The sequence below is a fragment of the Delphinus delphis genome, chromosome 16, assembly GCF_949987515.2.
Source record: "Delphinus delphis chromosome 16, mDelDel1.2, whole genome shotgun sequence".
NCBI lineage: Eukaryota > Metazoa > Chordata > Mammalia > Artiodactyla > Delphinidae > Delphinus > Delphinus delphis.
This window is the reverse complement of record NC_082698.1, coordinates 25,099,813-25,123,659: the sequence shown is the minus strand read 5'-3', so window position 1 is coordinate 25,123,659 and position 23,847 is coordinate 25,099,813. Positions and strand designations below refer to the sequence as shown.

The window sequence follows — 23,847 nt, the reverse complement described above, 5'->3', positions numbered from 1 at the left end:
AACTTCTGTTTCAGAGCGAGTCAAAGTAGAGGATAGATTGGCCTTGAGAAGTGGTGAGCTTCTTGTCCCCAGGGGCATTCTAGCCAAGGCTGGGTGAGAACTTGGCAGAGATAAACAGATTTCCTCATTCTCCTCTGAGGTCCTGTCTTACCTGAGACACTAAGAATTTTGTAACAAAATTGTACTCAAATATTTTCATGCCTCCAAGCTTCAAATCTCCCAAGGGCTACTGGCTCCCCAGGGCCCAGGTCCTGGCTCTGCCTCTCTTTAACCCCTGCCCAGGGCTGGGCACACAGGGGGTCAATGAGTGGGTGCCCTGAGTGCCACTCTGAGGGGAGGAAACCCTGGCCCAGGCCTCCCTGCCCTTTGCAGGGCCTGGCTCTTTCTGCCTGGGCCCAGGGGATCTGCAGAGCCAGCGCCAGGCACCAGATTAGGCAGGAGCTGAAGACTGACAAGTTCTCTCCTGAAAGATGGGACACAAGAGGGGAGCCAGCTTTGCAGCTTCTCCCGTGGCCCTGTGCCGCCCCTCCCCTATCATAAACGCCTCCAAGTGGGCAGCTGTGTGTCCCAGGCACGGATTAAATAACTTGTTGCTTCAAACGTGGGGCCACCCCACTGCTTGGGGGTCACAGGCTGGCCCTCTGGGTTTTCCAAGCTGTACCCCAGGGCGCAGTCCTGGGCTGAGGTTCAGCCCATGGTTGTTCTCCCCTGGCTTCGGGGGCCTGGACCCTTCCCTGACCTCCAGCTTGATGTGAACTCACATCAGGGTGATGTGACCTTTGCCGTCCCCTCTGCGGAGGGCGCTCTGACCAGTTCCTCCATCTCAGGTTTCATCTATTTCAGGGCCCCGCGCGGCCGGGCACACTGATGGGATGGTTATTTTGGAGCTTGCTGGTGGCCTGCAGCTGCTCCTGACCCCGAGGGGTGGAGGGGATGGGAGAGAAGACATACTTGGGCTGGGCACTGGTCCCAGAGATTCCATTTTTAGCTGTTTCCCAGCATCTCCTGTACCTCCTCTCCTAACTCCTGTGATATTTCAACAAAGGCCAAAAGGATCTCTTTCCTACCCCTTCCCCTCTCTCTCTGTTTGCCCACTGTTTCTCCTTCTTTCGTCTCTGATCACCATTTGTAGCTTCTCCTTCCTGGTCTTTAGTCAGTAATGTCAATGATTTTGTCCTGGGTGCTTGTCATGACTGATGGGAAGTCCTAGGTTCAAAAAGTTAGTTGTCTGAGTGCAGGTGGACCTGACTTTGGTTGATAAACTCAACCTGAGAAAATGGTAATAACTGAAGTGATCAAGTATCCAGGTGCCAGGGGCTTCTCAATCTACCTCTGATCCCTGCGACAACATCGCAGAGCAGGTATTAGTGTACCCCTGTTCTCATGGTGAGGGATAGGGGGCTGGAGGACAGTTGCTTACCCACAGGCCACCAGCCAAGTGCTGGATCAGACATTTAAACCCAAAGCCCATGCATATTCTTCTGAACCATGTAGCATGAAAACAATAACAATGGCTCATATTAACCTCGTGATTATTATGTGCCAGGTACTCTACTAAGCGCCCTAGGTACTGTATTCCACCTCATCTTCTCAGCATCCCTTCCGAGGGGAGTATTAGAGTCCATATTTTATACCAATAAGTAAATGCTGATTTCACTGCTGAGGAAGAGAGTCCCAGAGGGGTTGAGCTATTTGCCCAAGGTCATACGGCCAGGAAATGGCAGAGCTAGGATTTGAACCCAAGCTGATGACTTCAGAGTCCTTGCACTTAACTATGCTCCTGTCTTGCCTACCAGTATATGGATTTTGTTAACCAAAAAACCTAAAATACTTTTAGGTTGCATTACTAGAAGTATAGTGTACTTATCAGGGGAGGTGTGATGGCCACATTGTGCCTTGAGCTGGCCAGGGCACATCTGGAATCCTGAGTCTGGTTGTGTTCATTGTCGAGGAGGTGGGAAGGTGTGTGGGGAGTCTGAGTATTCCCTGAGGAAAGCGGTCCTCAGTGTGGGGCTGAGAGGCAGCCCCAAGGGTAGTAGGTATAAATACAGGGCGGTTATGACTGAGTGAGCCCTAGAAAATAAACTGTATAAAGAGCAACACATGATAGGTGTGTGATTGTATGTACAGATTTGTGTGGAGTGATCATTTTATTTAGGTTGATACGCAGGCTACTCATTTTCATTATCTAGCAATTTTGTATAAAAATAGCAAGTCACTTGTAAACACTGCCGGAATATTTTCTAGCTGGTTTGTAATTTTCTAAGAGTGATTTTGTTTGTGTTTGTTGTCGTGGTGGCGGTTCTCGTGTTGATTTTTATAAGTGTAGATCTGTAAATTCAATTGCAGTATTTAAAGCTTCAGCATTGACACCTTGTGTGTATGAGAGGAGGGATTTGAAGGAAGATGCCTTGAAGAGTGAGTTGGGTGGCAGTTGGCAGTTGTGGGAATTTCTTTTCCTATCGGGTATGTGATTTTGTCAAAAGGAAGTATTTCTCCCAAAATTGGGAGTAGGCAAACTACCAATCAGTTAAGTTTTGTGTGTATGCTAGTTTAAAAAAGATAATATGTAATATAATGTAAAAAAAAAAAAAAGCTTTTATGGTAGATTTTGTAAATTTGTTACAGGGTAACCTGTTTTCTAGCTGTGATCTTACCACTTCAAATGGGTGTAATTTGAATAAGTTTTGTATGGTAAAGGATCAATAAAATGACTTTTTTAAGAGTTCAAACAAAAAACATACAGGGAGGTAGATTTCAGTTTAAGAGTAGGAAACATTTTCCTAAAGACAGAGTAGCTCAGCAGTGGTACTGCTGGGAGGTAGTGGGTATATCCAAGCAGAAGAGGACTCCTGAAGGGGCAGAGAACAGGAGAGAGCTCACATTCCAGCCCCATTCAGGAATCTGTTCTGAGCGTCTGCCCAGCTCCATGGGCTCTGGCCTGATTGTCCTGAGCGTGTGGGGTGGGCTGGAGAGAGGAGTGTGGGGTGTGTGTGTGGGGGGGCCCCCATGACGGCCTTGTTCCCATAGGCCTGGCTGGGCATCTCTGAGCCACTTGTTTCCTCCTCACCCTGTTTCCCCATCCCTTCTCCTCTGTCCCCAACCCTCTGGACTCCTCAAGGGCCGCTGACTGGAATCCCTAAGGGGTAGGGGAGCTGGGGCTGTTTCCTGGGGTCCAGGTCAGCCCACAGCCCTCCTCAGCCCCCCACTATTGTCTCCCATGTCTTGCCCTCCTCGCCTCTGCCTCTCCGCAGCCCCCCAGCTTCTCTGCACCATTACTGTCACAGAGTCAATTCCCTGGAATAATCACATTTTCCGGTCTGCTCCCTCCTCCTTGCCAAACACGGTCTGGGAATCCTGACCAGCCAGGCCCCAAGAGGCTTCTCCAGAGAAGCAGGAGCCTTGGGGGGAGGGCTGGCCCAGCACCCTCTCCTTGCTGGGGTCCAAACAACACTGTTCCTGGAAAGGGCAGGGGAGCTGGGGGAGAACAAAGAGAGAGAGGCTTTAGAGAGCGTCTCTAGATTCAGCTGGGGCTGAGTTCTGGCCTCTGAGGCCCCTACCAGTCCAGTCCCCCAAGCTTTACTCTCACACCAAGCACTCCAGCAGCCCTTACTCAGTTCCTGGAGAGAAAGCACAGATTCTCCCTGGGGGAGGCTCAGAGAAAAGCCTCTTGAGAAGGGATTGGCCCATGATGTGAGCTGCGGTGGTACTAGCCTAATTTAGGGACTCCCACAGAAAGGGTTCAGTAAACGAGGAGGGCCCGAAAGTGGAGAATGTGGCGTTGGGAGTTGGACAGATCTTGCTCTAATCCTGGATCTGCCACTTCGTGGCTGTCACATAACATCTCCGAGCTTTATCTGTACAATGGAAACAACTTCATGGGATGCTTTAAGGATGAAATGCAGGGGTAATTCATTGCAACTGATGACTTTTATTACAAATTATAGTACTCCATAAAGCAGAGATAACCAGCCATTCAAAAAGTATGGTATCAAAAACATGGTTATTAGTGTAGAAAGGTATTCAGGACACAGTAAATGGAAAAGCTAGTTTTGAAAAGAAAATTTGTATAGCAGAGTTCTTCACCTGGAGTCGATGCCCTGAAATTATCCACAGAATTTAGGGAGAACGTGCATTTTTCTGAGAAGATAGATAAAAGTTGCCACATTTTCAAAGAGATATATAGTTTAAAACTACTGCCATTTATATAGCATGATTCAATTTTTGTTTTAAAAAAAGAAATAACTAAAATATATTGAAAAAAGGCTGGAAACTCATATATCCAAATATTAATAGTATTTTCCTATGGATGGTGGGCTGACAGGAGATTACTTTTTCTTTTTGATGAACTGTCTTTCCTACAAAATACAGTCTGTATTACTTGTATGAGTAAAAAGAGGAAGGGTTTGATTTCCAGTTGTCAGTTTTGAAAGGATAGCTTGGATAAATTCACTTCACTTCTCAGCCTCAATGTCCTTCCGTGGCAGTAAGTTCACAAGGTAATTGTTGGGGTAAGAATGTCTCTCTGCCATTTGTGCAGAGAGGCGTTCTAGGGAGGGGGGGTTCTCTCTGGCCTCCCAGACGGGTAGGATGTCAACATGCATTCAACAAATATTATTTACTGCTGCCTTCTAAGTGCTGGGTGCTCTTCTGGCTGCTGGGATAAAAAGGGAGGGCCCCAGGAGTTAGAAAAAAAATCCAATTTTAATAAGCATACTATCTAGAAGTAATCATATTTTTAGTTTTGGTGTCCTTCCTGCCGGCCTTGATCCTTTGCTTAAACAAATACGTAGTTAGAAGTCCTGCACGACGTTATGTCCTAGCGTTTTCTGTGCCATTAGAAACCCGGTGCGTCTTACTGCTGCGCGCTTTAAAGACCAGTGGGAGGAGGTGCGCAGGCAATGGGGACTGGGCGCTGTGGCCCGCGTGATGGTCACCCTGTCTCCCTCTCGCCGCAGACAGCGAGCTGGTGCTACCAGACTGCGTGCGGCCGCGCTCTTTCACCGCCCTGCGGCGGCCGTCGCTGCGACGTGAGGCCGAGGAAGCGCGCCTCTCCGTGAGCCTGTGCGACCTCAACGTGCCGGGCGCCGACGGCGACGAGACCGCGCCGGCCGCTGGCTGCCCCATCCCGCAGAACTCGCTCAACTCCCAGCACAGCCACGCTCTGCCAGCGCAGCTCGACGGCGACCTGCGCTTCCACGCGCTGCGCGCCGGCGCACACGTCCGCATCCTGGACGAGCAGACGGTGGCGCGCCTGGAGCATGGGCGCGACGAGCGCGCGCTCGTCTTCACCAGCCGGCCCGTGCGCGTGGCCGAGACCATCTTCGTCAAGATCACGCGTTCGGGCGGCGCACGGCCTGGCGCGCTCTCCTTCGGCGTCACCACGTGCGACCCCGGCACGCTGCGGCCAGCCGACCTGCCTTTCAGCCCCGAGGCACTGGTGGACCGTAAGGAGTTCTGGGCCGTGTGCCGCGTGCCCGGGCCCCTGCACAGCGGCGACATCCTGGGCCTGGTGGTCAACCCCGACGGTGAGCTGCACCTCAGCCACAATGGCTCCGCGGCGGGCATGCAGCTGTGCGTGGACGCCTCGCAGCCGCTTTGGATGCTCTTCGGCCTGCACGGGGCCATCACGCAGATCCGCATCCTCGGTGAGTGCCCCCGGCCACGTGCCCGCCTCCCCCCAGGTGCACCCGGAGGCTGGCGCCTCCAGACCCAGCCTTTCCTGGAGGAGGGGCGTGTCTGGGTAGGGGGAAAGAGCGCCCACCCCGCCCTTCATGGGGTCTAGTCAAGGAGTCACAGACACCGAAGATGAGTTCTGGGTGGGACTCAATTATCTAGTCCATAGTTCTCAGATCTCACCAGATAAACCCTGGAGAGGAGGAGAAAAGCGGGGAACATTGAGTTTCACGCTCAGAATCTGATTCACCCACATTCCCACAGATACGTCAAAAGTTCTTTTACACATTGCCCAGTGGCCATTTAAAAATGGGGAAAAAGAAAATGGTTTCCACCAGCAGCAAACTTCTTGAGGTTCAGTTTCCATTTCTCCTAAAATGGTAATAAAGGCTCTAAGGGTGGTTGTGTGTCTAAATAAGAAAAAGAGGTTGGTATGTCAGTAGCCAGGTATCTCTGCAGGGTGGTGCCTAGATTGGGGGTCTGTGGGGAATCCCCGAGCAGAGGGCCTTGGAGGAAAGAGGGTTGCAGATGTCTGGGCCTTCGTGGGTTTGAATGGACAGAGTTTGAATGGACTGGGTGATGCGGACTTGTGTAAGCCATGTTTCCCAGAGTGTTCTGCAGGGTAGGTGTCCATTGAAAACGGGTCCTTGGGTCCAAAATGTTTGGGAAATACTGAGTTTTTAAAAAGAAGGCGATTCTTGGGCTTCCCTGGTGGCGCAGTGGTTGAGAGTCCGCCTGCCGATGCAGGGGACACGGGTTCGTGCCCCGGTCCGGGAAGATCCCACATGCCGCGGAGCGGCTGGGCCCGTGAGCCATGGCCGCTGAGCCTGCGCGTCCGGAGCCTGTGCTCCGCAACGGGAGAGGCCACACTAGTGAGAGGCCCACGTATGGCAAAAAAAAAAAGAAGGCAATTCTTTACTGTAGAACTTCTCAGAGCCTTTAATATACAATGTGAACCTTTAGGAGAAGGTGGTGGTGGTTATGGTGTCCAGCTTTTCCAAGCTCGTTTGACCAGAAATCTTTTTTTTTTTTAACGTGTATCTTCAGGAACCTCTGTTACCCCAGAGTGAGCAGGTGTTCGTGCTTTCCAAGTGCTGGTCTGCTCTGCAGCAGCATTAGACTCACTCGGAGAACCTACTACAGAGCAGATTCTTGAATCCCACCTCCAGAGGTTTTGATTCTGTAGATCTCAGATTAGGTCCTGGGCATCTGAATTTTTTTTTTTTCCTTAGCAAGTTTGCTTAGACACATTTGGAGACCCCTGGGTCTCACAGCCCCTGACCTAGACCTCACCCCAAGAGGCTTCATAGACAAGGTAATTGTGTGTATGTGAGCATGAGTTTATGCTGTAAGATTGGCATACTGTGTCTAGGCACACGTGAGTAACTAAATGTGTACGTATTTGCGTATATAATGCTGTTGGTGATTGTGAGAGTGTGTGAGAGTTTTGTGAAATCAGATAAAATCAGTGGAGACTTCCTCTGGAAAGAGACCAAATGAAGATGGAGTGTAAAATACACTTAAAAAGGAATGAAAAGAAATGGGGCTGGGGTGCTAAGAAGTTAGGATTGAGGGAAGATAAGTCAGGAAGGAGGTGAAAAGAAATCAGGCTAGATGAAAAGCCATCAATCAGTAAGGAAAGAAATTGGGGTGAAAATTCAGGATGGAATAAAAACAAATCGGACTGGGGTGCAGACAAAAAAATCAGGTTGAGGCACACAGATATTTGGCTCCATTCACCAGGAGACACTGTTCCTCAGATGAAGGAAGTAACATAATGGCAAGGTGCTCTCTTGCCTCAGCACCATCTAATAATAGATAAGTAGCTTTCCAGTGAAGCTTCTGTTGCCCAAAGAAGCTTACTAGACTGGAGCAAAGGAGAAGCTTAAAAACAAACAGAAACAACCCAGGACTTAAATGTCTCCAAAGGGAAGTAGGTCAAGGTGGGTGTTGAAGAATAACCATTGAGAATTTAATATATGCTAAACAGATGCTCCTGAGCTGTTTGGAGAATAGGGCATCTCAACTAACAAATTGGTGTTAGGGGATCCTGACTGACTTTAAAGGAAAAACAAATCAGTAACAATGTGTGAAGGATAATTATTTACCTTATAGAGGAATGCTTTGCTTTGTTGAAGGCCTAAGTGAAGTAAGAATGAAAAGATATTTCCTTCACTCCAAAACTACAGTCAATTTCATGCTTAATGGTGAAACATTAGAAATACTCTTATTAAAGTCAGGAATATGATAGAGATGCCTTATAGTATTGTTCCGAAAATGCTAACCAGTGCAATAAAGCAAGAAAATCAAATAGAAGTTATAAATTTCTGAAAGGGGATGATAATTAACTTGAAATCTGTTAACAATAATAAGAGAAATCCTATGGACAGCTAATGAATATTCTTAGAAACAGTGACTATTAAGTGAATTAGAATGAATAACTAGTAATAAAAAATATCTCACTGGGCACTTATTTATGTGTAGGGCATTATGTTAGGGCCTGTGGGAGACTTACAGGTGAATCAGACTTCCTGCTTTCAGGAAGCTCAAGGTTTAAGTAGGGAAACAAAGTTACGTTCCTGGGCAAAGAACAAATAATTTCCTATCCTCTGTGGTTTTTTATTTCCATGCATGGCGTGTGTGGCTGGTCAGTGCTAGATAGAGATATGTGGTTGTCGGGGGGGTGGGGTCAAGGCTGTCCAGAGGAGGGGGTTGAGGATAGCCCCAAGAGGCTCCCTGGACAGTTAGCTCTTTGAAGGCAAAGGCTCTGTCTGCCTCATTCCCAGTTTTATATATACACAGTGTCTGGTACCTGGTAGGCTGTCAGCAAGGACTTGTTGAAGGGAGGAGGCAGGGAGGGATGGAAGGGAAGAGGAAAGTGAGGGAAGAAAGGAAGGAAAGAAGGTTGGGCAGATCAAGTGTGGGAGATGGTGTGGAGTATTTCGAAGGTGCCAATGCAGAGGAGAAAGGGGGTGATAGCACGGGGCTCTGACTAGGATGGTGAGGCCAGGGCTTGAAGGGCCATGCTAGGTGGGAGGACGGCGACTTTGTTCTCTGGCATGGGAAACCTTGAAGGTGAGGGAAGCATAGGGAAGGGTGGAGGTGGGATTCTAGGCAGGGGGCTTGTTTGGAGACGGCAGATGCAGTAACACCAGAGCATGATGCGTGTGGCCCTCCAATTTGTAGGCGGGAACAGAGAGCTGGGGCAGGGTGCTGAGCCAGTCGGTGGAGTCCCACCCTGAGCCTTATGGCTGGGCCGTGTGGTCAGGCTGGGAACCTAATAGAGGGGTGGAGATTCGCGCTTTCTCCCAGTGGGCCTCTGAGTGGCTAGTGTGTCCCTCCCTCTTTCCCACCCTTTCTGCAGGCTCCACCATCCTGGCAGAGCGGGGCATCCCGTCACTCTCCTGCTCCCCTGCCTCCACACCAACCTCGCCCAGCGCCCTGGGCATCCGCCTCTCTGACCCCTTGCTCAGCACATGCAGCTCTGGACCTCTGGGGAACTCTGCTGGCGGTAAGTAGGCTGACCCCTCCAGTTCCATGGTGACCATGCCAGGCCTCCCACCCTGAGGACCCCATCCCCACCCTTGCCCTGGCTGAGGCAGGCCTGCAGCCTCTGTATCAGGACTGGGCCCTGGAGATGGGCCCAGTGAACCCTGGTTGAGTGCTAATTTCCGGGTGTATCCCATCCTTTCCCCCGGCTGGGCAGCTTTCTCCAAAGGACTTCTTTAGCACAAAGAACACCAAAGGGTAACTCAGGAGGGGCCTTCCTTAAATGGTTTTGGGCCCCCTTCCTTCCTCCATCCCTCCCTCCTCCTCTCAATGCCTCATGGACACCCTGGCCCCTGGTCTGGGCACTGAGGGGCCAGAAGTGGGGCTGTCCAGAGTGTATCCTCTCCTCTCTTGTGCCCAGGAAGTTGGGTGGTAGGTTAGACAGGCCGATCCTGATAAATGGAGGGGGAGAGGCCAGGGGGCTCTCTTCATGAACCTGGGACCAGACTGGGCCATGTCTCCTCCTGACTGCTTTCCCCTTGCCCCCAGGGACGGCCCCCAACTCACCTGTGAGCCTGCCAGAGTCGCCAGTGACTCCAGGCGGGGGCCCGTGGAGCGATGAGTGCACCATTTGCTATGAGCACGTGGTGGACACGGTCATCTACACATGCGGCCACATGTGCCTCTGCTATGCCTGTGGCCTGCGCCTCAAGAAGGCTCTACACGCCTGCTGCCCCATCTGCCGCCGCCCCATCAAGGACATCATCAAGACCTACCGCAGCTCCTAGCCCGTCGTGGTGCCCTACCCCTCACGCCCACCTCCGCAGACCCCGGCCCAGCTCTACCTGAGGGGCAAGTCAACAGGGCCCCTTCTCTTCTTCCTCATTTTGGAAATTCTTTTCCCTTCTCATTAAACATGGGAAACAGCCCCTAAAGGTTTGGGGGAGGAAGGGGTATCAGGCAGGGAGGTGGGGGCAGAAGCAAACCGCCTGCTCTTCCCTGCACGCCGAGGGGCTAAACTGGGGTCTCAGCTTCTCCTGATCCTTCCCCATCCGGGGTAGATTCCCAGGAGGTCCTTCTAGCCTGTGTGGCACCTTTGTGAGAATTAGAAAGTGTGTCCCTTCCTCTGGGCAGATGTGGCCCTGAGCCCAGACATGTGGCTTGGCTAGTGGAGTGTGGACCTGGACTTCAGCCTCTGTTTTCTCCCTCAGCCAACTGCCCTTGAGCAGTGCACAACCTGTGCAACAGCAGCCCTAGGCCGGCAGCTCCTGAGCTGCTGCCTTACTCTCTGACCTACACCTACCTTCTCCTTCCTTTCTTCCTTGCCCCTTGGGCCTGGAAGCCAGGGGTAAGAAGGCCAGTGGATACCTCTCATCCTGGGCAGGCTGCAGCCTCCATGCCATGTCCGTCTCCCCCTCCCCCTGGGTGGGTGGACAGACAGGCTACAGAAGCCTCCAGGCTCTGGGTCCCTAGCCCCCTGGCCTGGTTGAGATGTGGAGGGCCCCTTTCTGGTCATAGCCTGTCTTGGTGTGGGCTGGAGAGTCTGTCTTCTGTCAGGGGTCTCTGAAGAACAGGTTTGCAGCTACCCTCTGTGACCTCTCCTCCCCCATTTCAGTGCTATTCTGGGCCGGGCTGGTACTCATAGAGGCTGTAGCATCCCCAGGAGAGGGCAGGGCCCTGGGTTGGGAGTAGGGGGCTCCCTGGAGTAAGAACAGGCTTTTTCCGTATTTTAACTTATTTATTTATTGGGTTTGTAGGGGTTATTTGGCAGGGGGGCGGGACTGAATTCCCATCCCCCAGACCCCTAGAAATGCTGTCCTGGTGGGCGGGGTGCCTGGTTAGAGGGGTCAGCAGAGGTAGTCATCACTCAAAATCTTCCCCAGACTGCAGCCCAGAAGTCCCTAGCCAGCTCTGCTTACCATGAAGTAGAACTCCAAAGGGGCTGAAGTGGGAGGCCTTCTGACAAATTGTATCCCTTTTATAGAGAGGGCAGCAGAGCCTCTGCAGTGCCCTGGGACTAGGGGATCACCCCAGAGCCACAAAATGCCCTTCTTCTTGGGCTGGAGCAGGGTTATCATAATTGGGTCATTATACATCACGAGGCCCAGGAGTTCCCTCCTCCATAAGGACATAAAAAGTTCTGGGCAAGCTGAGGGAGGGAAGGCCAGCTGGCCTCATCATTGTGGGGGTAGGGAGCCTGTTCTTAGGCTCTCTGGTCCCAGGAAAGAGGAGAACCTCTAGGTTCTTAGTCCTGATGCTGGGGTGAGGGAGTGCCCCCCGCAGCTGCTCTTAGGTTATAGTCATCTCAGCCCTGCACGCCCTGTCCTGATAGGCCATGGCTGGGGCCAGCTCTCAGAGTCCTGGCCTAGTTGCCCCCGAGCCTCCCAGCCCTCGGCCCCCTCAGGTAGTTTTTTACGCCTGTCGGAGACTGCTTTGCCGTATGGCTGGCAGAGTGCGGGATTCTGGACCTGGCCACTGACCAGTTGTGTGGCCCCGACCAGGTCACAGCCTCTCTGAGCCTCAGCTGGCACCTCGGTAAAGTGATGGTTGGGGTCGGGAGGGGCTTTCCTTGTGACTCTCGGGGGTTCTCTGGTGGGGGCTGCTATGGGGTGGGGTGGTGGGACAGCACAGGGAGGGGGTCAGGATGCCAGGCGGGCCCTGTCTGCACCTGCCTGGCCGGGAAGCCACAGTCCTACCATGGGTCTCCCCTCCCCACTGACCCTGTAGACCCCTTCTGTGGGAGGGGGGGGCGAGGTGGGGCTGGTGTGGCCCCACCCAGTCAGGGCGTCCCCTCTCAGACAAGGAGAGTTCTTACATGCAGGGGCTGTACAGCCTGCGCGCCAGGGAGAGGAAGCCACCGTCCTGTTGTCTCTGCTAGCCTGGGGGTAGCTGCTGCCTCCTCTGTGAACCTGGGTCACCGTGACTGATTGTGAATAAAGGTGATTTCGTACCAGCCTGAGGGCTGTGCTGTGCAGTCTGGAGGGCTGGGGACGGAGGGCAGGCGGGCAGGTGGGTGTGCAGGAGGGGAGTCAACGATCAGGAAGGACTCCCTGGAGAGAGCAGGGGAGGGGGAGGCAGCTGGAGCGTGACCTGGGGCTTGGATAGCAGGGGCTATCCAAGCAGAATGCCAGGCGAGCCCCACTGTAAGCTGAAAGGGAGACGCTACTGCCCCTCGGTGGCCTCAGGTCCCTGGGTCCGTGGCACTCCCGAGGCTGAGCCGGGTCTAAATCTGGAGTGCAACCTCTGTGGAGGGGCAGCGCCACCTAGGGGCTAAAGGGCGGCAGGCACTGTGCTGAGCTCCCCAGAACAGGGCCTGCCCGGCTCTCACCCGAAGCCCAGACCTGGAAGCTCCGCTGCTGCTCCCACTGGTCGGTGAGGAGGCCTATGCCAAATGAGTGGCACAGCTGGGCTGAAAAGGGAGGCCTCGGTCAGGGACCTTCGGAAAAACTTTCTAGATGGGCTGAGCACCTCTGGGTGGCGGTAGAAGCTGGAGCGCTGGACGGGGTCTGGGCACGATGTGGGAGTTGAACTCATTTGGCAGGCTGGGCCTCAGAGGGACATGGGCCGCTTGCCTTCCTCTCTCCTGGGAGGATGCTCTAGCTGCCCAGCCTCTGCTTGGCCTTGAACAGCCATGGGCTACTCCCCACCCCAGGACTGCCCAGCCCTGCTTACTGGAGTCCAGCAAAAGTAGGGGTGGGTCAGGGGCTCTAAGCTGAGGGGCCATGTAGGCCCACTGAATGTGGCTCTTTGGCCCCAAGATCTGTATCCCTCTCTAAAAGCCTTGGCCACTGCCCAGAAAGCCTCCCAAAGGTGGGGGAGGGGTGGAGGGGCTCGAGCACGCTTCTCACCGGCAACAGTGGGAACTTACCTGTCCCCCCACCCCTCCAGTGTCCTCAGAGGGCCCGGACCCTGCAGGTCATGTTTCATTTGGGGTGATGTGGCTTTTGCCACTCAGCTGGGTATGTTTCCTTGTGGCAGGGAGAATCAGGAGGTGATTCTGTTCAGTTAAAAAGGCAAAAACTTTATTTAGTTTTCAGGGAAATACAAGATGCATGTAAACATAAACAAAATACAAAACAACCCAAATCTTACAGTCTAGAAGCATGCCAAGACAGAGTATTTTCTGCAGACCAAAGAATCCCGTCAAAATGATAAAAGACACCTGGAAAGCGGCAGGTCAAGGGGCTGGGTCCCTTCCCCGAGGACGCTGCATTTTTGTGATGAGAACAATTCAAAAAAAAAACAAAACCCACTATTAAAAATATTAGAAACACGGAGAGAGTTTAGCACCACCATTGAGCCTGGAAATTTTTTAGCACTCAGATTGACAGCACTGCCCTTAAATTTCTCTGCTGAGGGGGAAGAGGGAACAACCTCCTTCAGACCCCACAGACCCCACTAGGAGCTGGGAGGGGTTGAGTGGACACCGTGAGGAGTGCCCCAGAGGCATCCAGCAGTTCACATGCAACCATGCAGTGCACAAACCCACGCTTCACGAACCTGCCACTAACACCTGCCTTGTTCAGAAGTCCCCTTCATGCAGACCTCCTGCAAACTGGCCCTGAAACCCTTTTGCCATCCCGTGTCCTGGATTTAAAGAAAACCTGTTGCAGAGAACAAGCTGTAGATTCAAGAACCGTGGCTCTGTTTACCCTTCTTTCTCTGAAATGCTTAAGAGCAGTATGCCTTGATCACAGGCCACTAAACACGATGAGTGCCTTGCACTCCATCTTCTGAGTCACACCACCGAGGCAGGCTCAGCAAACTGAACCACCACAGGCATCATTAGAGCTACTTAAGAAGAACTGGTGTCAACAGAAGAGCAAACGAAGTTGTCTTCCTCCCAGATATGCTTGATGGTGTCTGGACCCCAAGGTTCCAGTTTGGGGGTGGTGGGTCCCAACTACATGACCCATTACGGTCACTGGTCTCTGATTCAAGCAATTTGAGAGGCTAGCTCTGGATTGGACAAAGGGAGGCGGGGAAACCCAGCCTGGAAACGGAGAGATGGATGAATGTTCTGGAGCCAGGGCCTCAAACTCGAAGACTGGTTTGTTGCTGGCAACTTCCCGCTTTCCACTAAGTAAATCAATGACCATTAAGAACCCGCTGGGGACCCAGCTTGTGGCCCAGCAAGTCGCTGTTTCCTGAGGCCAGCTTCTTCTAACAGCCAAATCTTGGGGCTTTCCCAACCTGTTCTGGCTGGACCCTTGGGTGAATCACTAAACTCCCTCCCTACCTGCTGTCTTCTGCCTGAAACACTCAGAGTAGACTTCCTCCTCCTTTCTAATAAAGACAAAACTCCAGACTCCAAACCCTCTCTCAACCTTCTCATACTCTTCCCTTTCTGCCTAGCAGACCTCCTCTCTGGAAGCCTCCTCCTTGGGGAAGGGGCGGTAAACCCCAGCCACCCCAAACACGCGCACACTCATCTTGCCGACGTGCCTCTCACTCACCTCCAACGTGCTCGATCCATACTTTTGCTTTAAAACGACAATTCTTCCTTTCTCTCTTGCCTCCTGAGGTCCAGCCCATTAGCTAGGATGGAAATGGGAACAAAGGAGGGACCTTCATCGTAGGGACCCATTCTCTAAGGCCACTAAGTTCTGGAATGGGAGAGGGGGCTGATTGTCAAGGTCAAGTGCAAACTCAAGGTTAAAAAGATAGGCTCCGGGAAGGGGGATGGCATGGTAAAACCAACATTATAGGCAGCTTGGGACCAAGGCCCAGGAAGACAGAGTCCTCTACCCAGTCTATAAGCACCAGTGTGCCCAACTTCTGGCCTGAGGACCCAGGTGCACAGGACAAAACAGGAGGGATGCTATTATCAGTGGGGCTCTTCTTCCTGAAGTGCAGCTATAGGTCACTGACCCTGTTGTGTCACTGGCTCTGATCACAGAGCTTGAGAACCAGGGGCTGCCCCAACCAGAGATCATGATTTAGACAAAAAGCTCAGTAATGTCAAGGGGGAGCCCTCCACATGATTCCCATGAAGCGTTCAGTCAGGCCTGCAGTCTAGACCCGGGGTGCTGACGTACCCGCACGGGTAGGTCCACTGAGCTCACGGTGACCAATTTCTCGCCCCGACCAGCCTGATCCACCCTCAGCAATATAAGAACTGAGGGCCAGCTGCTCTCCTGACATGGGGATTCCCACAGTGGCGATATGCATGGCAAAGGCTGGGAGTCAGCCTACTAGAGACACTGCGGGTGGCAGCCCCATCTGACCGCCTCGGCACTTCCACACCCAGTGGCGGCACCTTTCCACATCTTCATTTTGGAGCCCGGGACGATGGCCTAGGCTGCTTCTGCTAGATCTGTTAATGCCAGTGTGAAGTTTCCAACTAAATACTTAATAAAATAATTACCAAAAAAAAAAAAAAGACACATTGCACTCTCCAGCCAGAATTACACGTGTGAATAACACATACGCTTGCTGCCAGAAGCTGTGAGTCCTTTGGGGCCTGCCCAATGCCAAGGACTTGTTCAATGGAGACAGCTTGCCCAGTATGTTTTTCCTCTAACCCCATGTTCTTTAGTTCAAGTGGGAAATGACCAACACTCTCACATAACGCACTCGAATGCACACACACACACACACACACTCTCTCTCTCTACCTCAACAACACACAGCCCTCAAAAAAGTGAGGGAATCTTAATTCTTTAGCACTGTGGATGGTTCTCTTTCCAGAGAGCTCTGCATCGGGATTCTTGAAGATTGGACCTATAGACGTATACACTCCAAGGAGAGCCACCCCCACACGGGGGCGCGGTCCCACTCTGGGCGCCAGGTTCCTATTTGTACAGAAATTCACCGAACGGGATGGAGCAGCAAGCGTACAGTACTGGAGGTGGAGGGGATGAGCCCGCAAGGATGTCCCTGTCGCCTTGAGGGGCAGAGCTTTGGACCCAGAGACTTCCCGTCCTGTCCCCTCTCTACTGGCACCCAGGTAGGAGGCGGCGGCTTGGTACCTGTCGTGGGAAGTTCTGTCTGCAGGGACCTCAGCAGGCTCCTCCGACGCTTCTCCAGGCCCTTCTGGGGACTGTCGGGGTGTTGAGCAGAGGCAGGGCTCGCGCCTTGCTCGGGCTGAAGTCATTGAGATGAACGGGTGGCCCTGGCTCAGCACCAGGCCCAGCTGCAGGCTTGTGGGAATCGGTGCGTCACTGGGGAACGCTGGGCTCAAGGCACCCACATCCCTCCAGAAGGGTTTGATTACATCAAGGGTTCCTGCCCATAAACTGAACTTGAGGTTACGTAGTTTTAGAAAGACTCAAACATACATCGAAAGGAACATGGCCCAAACATCAAGAGATTGGCGTGAGAGGGCTGCCAAAGGTTATTTTGGGGACAGGTCTTTCTGAGCAGCTGGCTGAAAAACAACGGAAATGAAAACAAGGAACGGTTCCTGGAGGCCCTTGCTCTGTGCCTGGGGCTGGGGCCCCGGGGAGGCCAAGTGCCCCATGCCACTTCCCTGAATCCCTCTCTTCTGGGCGGACAACACCCAGCAGAAGGGGATGCCCTCTGGCGGGGACCCCTGCCATCTTGCCAGGGAAGGGGGAAGGGGAGGAGGGGTAAAAAAAATCAATACCCAGGTCATCTATAGGCTCCACAGCTACGACTTCTTCCAGGAGCCCCACCTCCCCTAGCGAGAGACGGGGTTGCTGGCTCTCCCGCCACCATCCCAACAAGCCCTGGCATCCCTCTTGATAATATTGCACTTTTCCTGTCTCTCAGATTGTTTTCATTTTCGATTGAGAATGCAAAGTATTTGGAGCGGGTAGGGGAAGTGAGTAACCTTAAAGAAATAATATATTAGTTAAATACAAAAACAGGAAAAGTAGGGGTTACTTTATCTTTTTTTCCATAAAAACAAAACAAACTACCAAACCAAGGTCTAAACTTAAATAGTTCTACACCTATTCTGCAAATACTAGTAATATGAAAATAATGCTTGACCGAAATTCCCTTGTCTTTTTTCCTTAGATGATAATAGTAACATGCCTTGCTGAGGAAAGCAATGGATATAAATGCCAGTAAAATACGCTGCTCTAACATCTGAAAGTGATTAAAACGATTCTATATAATGCCTTCGTCAAGATGGAGCATGGAGGAGGAAGAGAGAGGACCCTGTGGGGCTAGGCTGGGGGTGAACGGGCTGAAGGCTGGCCAGAGGGCCCAGCCACAGCTGGGGCAGATGGCACACCTGCTGTTCAGGCTGCCCCCTCCAGCTCCCTCTTGCCACCCTCGGGGTCCCTTGGCCTAGTGGGAACAGCATGATGGGGCCAGGGAGCCCAGCCAGGCCCCTGTTACAAAGTGGGAGAGAGATGAAGACATCTTTTTCCCTTGTAATAAAAGAAAAAAGTCTTTAAACTGAAAGGAAAAGCACCAAATGATGCATCTTCGGGCATTATATAAACCTCAATAATGACCTCAGAAGGGCTCATTTTGATTAAAGTTGCAGTATACAGCAATACAACGTCATTTCACATTTTCAATCGCAACTAATGGAAAACTAGGTTTGGACACTGCTGAGATTTTTTTTTTTTTAAACCTTTTAAAGTCCGATCTGGTTTTCCTCCAGATGGGTCAGAGCCACAGACCCCTCCCTCCTCTACCTGCTGCCAGAAGTACCCTCCAACGTCACAAAGCAGCTCAGTAGCTCTAGGGAAAAGCCCTCTTGCCCTGGGCAGGGCTAGGAGTCCAGGGGCACAAGGCCTGGCATCCCCTGGCCATGTCTGAGAGGGACTGGCATGCACCCTTCTTGCTTCAAGTATTAATATTCTCTTTGGGTTTGCAGGGTTTGTGCTGTGCTGTAAGGGGGTGATGGTGAGGGGCAAGGGGCGAAGACGGGGCATGGCAATCCCTGTTCACTGCCCAAAGCTACATGCTGTCACCAGGTGGCAGCATTCTCTACTTTTCCTGGATGCCTGAGCAACCCCCAGCCATCCTCGGGGCTGGATGTCACATTGTAAACATGATGACCACACTATAAACTCTAGCGGGGCTGGGGAGGAGTGCAGGGGTGGATGCAGTGGGGAGGTCTGCCGTTAACTAGCTATGTGATTTGGGGAAAGCTAATTCCTGTCTTTGGGCTGCAGTAACAAGAGGGTATGGGATGGAGTGACCCTGAAGGTCACTTACAATGACTCACTTAAGGGCACTGGGGATTAAGGAGAGAGGGTCTTTGGGGGGCTGGGAGAACATCTGCCTTGTGGGTGGTGGAGAGTCCCACAAGGCAGTGCAGTGAGGAAGGGCAGGGAAAGATAGGCTCTGGGGAGCACTGTGGTCCAGTCCGACTGAGATGCTCTGTGCTTAGCAGATGCGTCCTGCACTCCTTCCTGGCCTGGCTGGCGTGTTACTGATTGAACTGGCTCAGTGCAGACATTGAGGAGTGAGGCCGCTGGGGCCATCCCCCTGGAAGATAGCTACGTGGAAGGTCCTTTAACCCGACAATCACTCTACTTTTAAATTTTATTTTAAATAATCATAAATTACTTTTTTTTCTTTTAATAAATATGTGCTGCTTAAAAATGAGAAAAGTATATACTGCATCTTTAAGTAATGCACTTTGCTCTCTGGGTTTCTTTCCATTCCACCGTATTAAAGTGCATTAATTAAAAAATAATGAACCACTTCTTTATCATTATTGTTCAAATAAGTCCAAATAATATTAATATGAAGACACTACAACACTACCATTAGTACTGCAATCTAGCAGATAACTCAACATCCTGCTCTATTTAATACTGTCCAGCAGAAGAAAATAGTAACTAATTTTAATTTTAAACAAACAAAAGGAAGCAAAATCTCACCACGGCCTTTTCAACATAGAACGGGAGCAGTTTGCTAGAGCTGCCAGGCGTCAGTGTACGGCGAAGGAGGAGGGCAGGGCGGCTGGGGGCTGAGGGCACGAGGCGCGGGTCCCCCGCTGTTCTTCAGGCATCATACGCTGCCTGGGGGGCGGGGGGAGTGTGGGCGGAGGGAGGGCCTTTCCTCCTTAGTCCAGGATCTGGCAGCTGAGTCGGGGGCTGTGAAGCCTGATCTGTCCACAATCAAAGGCACGTGTGGAAATCCACTCCCAGTGAAGAGTGAGTCCTTGGGGAAGCCAGTTTGGCCTCTGAAGTGTCGACTGAAAGACACCACCCAGAGTTGACAGGGACGTCATTCTCTCCCTTCTCTCTTTGCAGGGGCACTGCCCCTCGGAAAGACCAGGTTGGCTCCTGGCCCAGGGATCTTCGCCTCCTCGGGCACCTGCGATATTGCTTGCAGGCCAGGGGGTGCCTGGTGGTGTCCGCCCAGCAGGTTCCCCTGGGCCCAGGGTGAGGGCAATGGCTGCTGCTCCACAGCCTTCACATAAGGCTTCGGGCCCTGCCCAGGCAGGGGAACGTTCGCTGCCCCTCTCCTGAACACCACCCGCCTCCCTGCTGAGGGTTCTGCCCTGCTGAGGTTGCACAAGAACCAGGAGAGCAGCGTCTCTGCTTTGCCACGGCTGGGACCAGGGCCCCTCCAGCCCGAGATCCCTCTGGCAAGCACCGGTACTGTCCACACAGTGGAAACCAAATGAAGCGACTTTGGCTTGTGGAGGGAAGAATGCAAAACACAAACCAAACCACCTCCCCACAAGAGTATGATAGAAAGTCCATCCACTACCCATCCCATCCCGTGAGGCTGACCGCCCTTGGGTCCCCAAACAACTCCTAAAGTAAGACCAAAACCCAAGGCCTGACATAGAAGGCCCAAAGCAATACACCTCTCCCAAAACTTGCAAAGAACTGCCCACCCAGAAATATCCAAAATAAAGTCTGTGCAGACTGTGAAAAGACCGACGGCTCTACCTGCCCTCTCTGTGAACACTGGAGCTGGTGGTCCTCCACGGGGGTGCCCCAGGCAGGGCAGCCTCTCTTCTCAAGGCCAGCAGCAGTGACGGCTAAGAACGGTGGTCCTTGCTGGCAGCTGGGGAACTGCTTTTTCTTCAACTAACAAGAAACAGTGGCCTGGCCCAGGGACAGCCTGAGCTCACAGGAGATGCCTCCCAGCCCCAGGGCCAGTGGTATCTCCTACCACACCCACCCATGGCAGGCGGCAGAGATTCCTGGGAAACCAGCGTAACTCACAAACATAGATTAGGATGATACAAGGGCTACTTCCGGGGTACAAGATGCCAGCAACGGAAGCCAGGCTAGGCAGGGGCAGGGCACAGGAGGCCCGCACAACCACACCTTTTCCAGATTTGCAGCCAAGGCACAAGTTGGGGTTTCCTACATGGCCTGTCCCAAATGGTGCCGAGTCCATCAGCAGAGTCCCCAAGGTGCACGTGTGAGGCTCAGCTTTCTTGCCTCCGGTCCCAGGCCCAGGACACCCCTGCCCCTTCCACTCCCTGCTCAATGTGGGCCCCCACCAGACCCTACCTTCCAGCTGGGGGACAGCCTGGAGGGGAGTATCTTCGAGGTCCCACATTCTGCAGGTTTAACATTGTCCTCCCCACCCCCTCCCATTTTCCCTTTCCCTTTTGTCTTCTCTCACAGCTCACCCATACTGAGGCTGCAAGGACTTAGGCCCCCCACCACTCCTCATTAGTTCTTTTTCTCCAGGTAGTTGGAGGGCACCCAGCCTTTGAAGGGCTTCACCCCGTCCAGAATCTGGCAGTACCACCAGCCGTTGGGGTTCCTCTCCAGGACCTCCATGGACACGCCCTCCTGGAAGCCCGCCGTCTCCTCATCCCCCTCGTAGTCTGCGATCGAGACGTACACATCTTTGAGGTTGTTGTGGATGAACTGGGACTTCTCAATGGGCTTGGGGCGCACAGGGGACACCGGGATGCCGTTGCGCTGAGTGGGCAGCAGAGGAGGGTCCGAGCCCTGGCTGGCGGCCCGTTCGACCAGGCGGCCCTTGGCTTCTGCGGCTGCCGAGCGGGCAGTGCTGAAGGAGGAGTTCCGGCGGACGCCTCGGAGGCCGTCGGTGGCCGTCAGCGACTCATTCCTCCTCAGGGCACAGGACAGGTTGCTGTCCTTGGGCGGTGGGGACACGAACACCGACTGGGGCCTCACGGCCACCTGCCGCACGCCATTCCTCATCTTCACCGCCCCGGCGCCCGAGGTCTTGACGAAGCCGCCGGGAGGCTTGGAGGGGATGGGTGGCGTGGCCCTTTTGCTCTGGTTGACGGTGTTCAGCGCTTGGACCCGCTTCTCGATCTTTTCCAGGCTGTCTGACTTGCCCTCGTTCTGCTTGCTCTTGGTGGCCACTGTGTCCAGCTCTTTGCCAGGGGGGTCGAATTGCTCGTTCTCACCGAGCACCAGATAGTGGGAGGGGGCCCAGCCCTCCAGCTCCCCAAACCTCACGTACCACCAGCCACTTTCCAGCTTCTCAAGCACCTGCACCTCCACGCCTGCCGGGAAGCTGATCTCCGAGTCCTGGACTTTTTGGTAGGCACTACATGTCGTGTAGGAGGTGGCCTGCCCTTCCCACCCCTTCTTGGTGGGACACGGGGGCGTGGCGGCAGGGAGGGTGATGAGGTCGGCCGAGCCTCTCCTGGACCCCTCACCGGGACCCTCGAAGGCCATCTGGGGGGGCAGCTCCGAATCCTCGCTCTTGGAGCCCTTGAGGCCGCCCCGGAGCTGGCCAGTGGGCCTCAGCTGGCGCCGTAAAGTGCTGATGTCCATCTTCTCCTGACTCTGGGACTCTGTGCGGTTCAGGAACGGCTTGGGCCGAACTGATGGCTTGGCCCGGGCACAGGAGGTCAGCCCAGTCTTCGGGTCAGCATCCTTCCTCGCTCCGACCTTGGGAGCGCCGCGGATGCCTGCGTCCGAGGCAGAACGGCGCTTCAGGTCCTCACTGTTCTTGGACAAGGACGAGGAGGAAGAGGAGGAAGAGGAAGAGCAGGTGGTGTTGATGGTGATGGACGAGGAAAAGGAGGCAGAGGAGTGGTTCTTCCCCAGTTCCGCCTGGGCGTTCTTCTCTGCCTTGAGCTTCAAGAGCGACGACGATTTGGGGGAGCCCGATCTGGGGGAGTTTTTCCTGGCAAGGGACAGCGGGGAGCCGCCTGGGGAGTCGCTGTCCCGAGAGGAGCGCCTGGCTGACAGGGCGTCCTCTGCACATGCCCGGAAGCCCTCGTTCTCATAGATGGTCTCCTCCTCCAGGGCCACGTCCTCTGCAGATCCGCCCACCTTGAAGCGGGCGCGCTGCAGCGAGAAGGCGGGCGAGGGCTTGTGGGGCTGGCCGGGCCGCCTGTCCCCCGAGCTGCCGTCCTCTGCGGGCTCCTCACTCAGCTCTGGCTCTGAGTCGAAGCCAAAGGCAGGGATGTCATACTCGGGCTCCTCGTACCTGAGCCTCAGCGGGGAGTCCTGGCTCTCACCAGCACCCGCCAGACCCTCCTCGGCCTCCTTGGGCTTGCTGGGCGGTGCCGGTGGGGGCACCTTGGGCCGCGTCAGAGTGCTCGTGCGGCGGCTCAGGTTGGGCTTCCTGCGCTTATCGATGTACGACGCGGGGGCCCAGCCCTCCTTCTCACCGATCTGCACGTACCACCAGCCACCCGAGTTCTTGTCGATGACCTGGGGGAAGGGGCAGACGGGCCAGTGAGCTGGGAGGATCGCTGGGGCCCTACCATGTGCCAGGGTGGGAGCTTCCCACTTTGGCTCTAGGAGACATTATCTCTATTTCCCAGATAAGTGAACTGAGCCACTGAGTAAGTGGCCCAGGACCCAACGTAGGAAGTGATGGGCTGGCATTCAAACCCAGGTCTCTATCGTCTCCTGGATGGGGGGGCTCCTACTCTCCAAGACCCCCTCTCCTGCTCTTCCAAGTCTCCTCCAACACCCTGGTCGAGCTGGCCTCCTCTCCAGACCCTCACTTCTCCTCCCGCTGAGCTACTACACTTGGAAGATGCACTGTTCCCAGTCCCTACAAAACCCCGCTCACCACGGACCCATACGTACAAAAGACTGCCATTCCACCACTTCCATCCTCTCACTCCCATACTGCTAGGCCCTCCCTCGGTGACACTGGAAAGGGTCTCTCAGGGCAGAAGAGAATAGGAGGGTGCAGGTGAGTGGAACCTGGAGGTAAGGCTGAGGCTGGACCTCCCTGGTTTCCCCATTGCTCATGGTCATTTCACTACATGTGGAATCCCACTGAAATCCTACCAGCTGAGGAGATTTCTTTGAGTTGAACGGCTTCCTGGGGGAAGGCTAGGGCCTCTCAGTCATTTCCCTGTTAGTATAAACTCGTTCAAGGAGCTTCTTTCTTAACTGCTATTTGAGACTGGAGAAAGCCCAGGAGTGTGGTTGCTGGCTGTACTGAGGTCCGTTTGGATCGGGGAATACGAATGGAAGAGGCAGTTGTCCTTCCATGTGCGCAGGTTCCGCATCCCTGGATGTGGAGGGCCAACTGCACTACGATTTTATGTAAGGGCCTTGAGCATCCCAGGATTTGGGTGTCCACTGGGGGTCATGGAACCAACGCCCCACGGACCCCGAGGAACAACTGTAATTTTGAATTGTGGAACACTGCTGGAGGAGGAGGTCCCAGGGAGGGGAAGGGAAGCTTGAAAGCACCGGCACTGGGGGAAGAGGGGCAAGGAAGGAAGGGAGGATAGAGACCACCAAAGGCAAGGTCTGCCTGAGGCCAGCCCTCTGCAGCCCCCGCCCTGCCTTGGGTGCTATATTCCGTCCTTCACTCTGCCCACTC

The 23,847-nt window shown here is 53.6% G+C and overlaps 2 protein-coding genes across 2 annotated transcripts in view; one reads left to right on the top strand and one right to left on the bottom strand.

Moving 5' to 3' along the window:
- The window catches only part of NEURL1 (neuralized E3 ubiquitin protein ligase 1), an 80,712-nt gene extending 68,512 nt beyond the window's left edge, over window positions 1-12,200 (top strand). The window contains exons 4-6 of the mRNA XM_060034135.1: window positions 4,959-5,648; window positions 9,041-9,187; window positions 9,715-12,200. Coding sequence (XP_059890118.1) covers window positions 4,959-5,648; window positions 9,041-9,187; window positions 9,715-9,953 — 1,076 coding nt within the window. The 3' untranslated portion in view covers window positions 9,954-12,200. The remainder of the gene's footprint in view (window positions 1-4,958; window positions 5,649-9,040; window positions 9,188-9,714) is intronic.
- Window positions 5,783-23,847, bottom strand: part of SH3PXD2A (SH3 and PX domains 2A) — a 248,907-nt gene continuing 230,842 nt past the window's right edge. The window contains exons 15-18 of the mRNA XM_060034134.1: window positions 16,137-22,712; window positions 14,622-14,703; window positions 13,034-13,162; window positions 5,783-5,869 (exon numbers count right to left, since the gene is read on the bottom strand). Coding sequence (XP_059890117.1) covers window positions 20,739-22,712 — 1,974 coding nt within the window. The 3' untranslated portion in view covers window positions 5,783-5,869; window positions 13,034-13,162; window positions 14,622-14,703; window positions 16,137-20,738. The remainder of the gene's footprint in view (window positions 5,870-13,033; window positions 13,163-14,621; window positions 14,704-16,136; window positions 22,713-23,847) is intronic.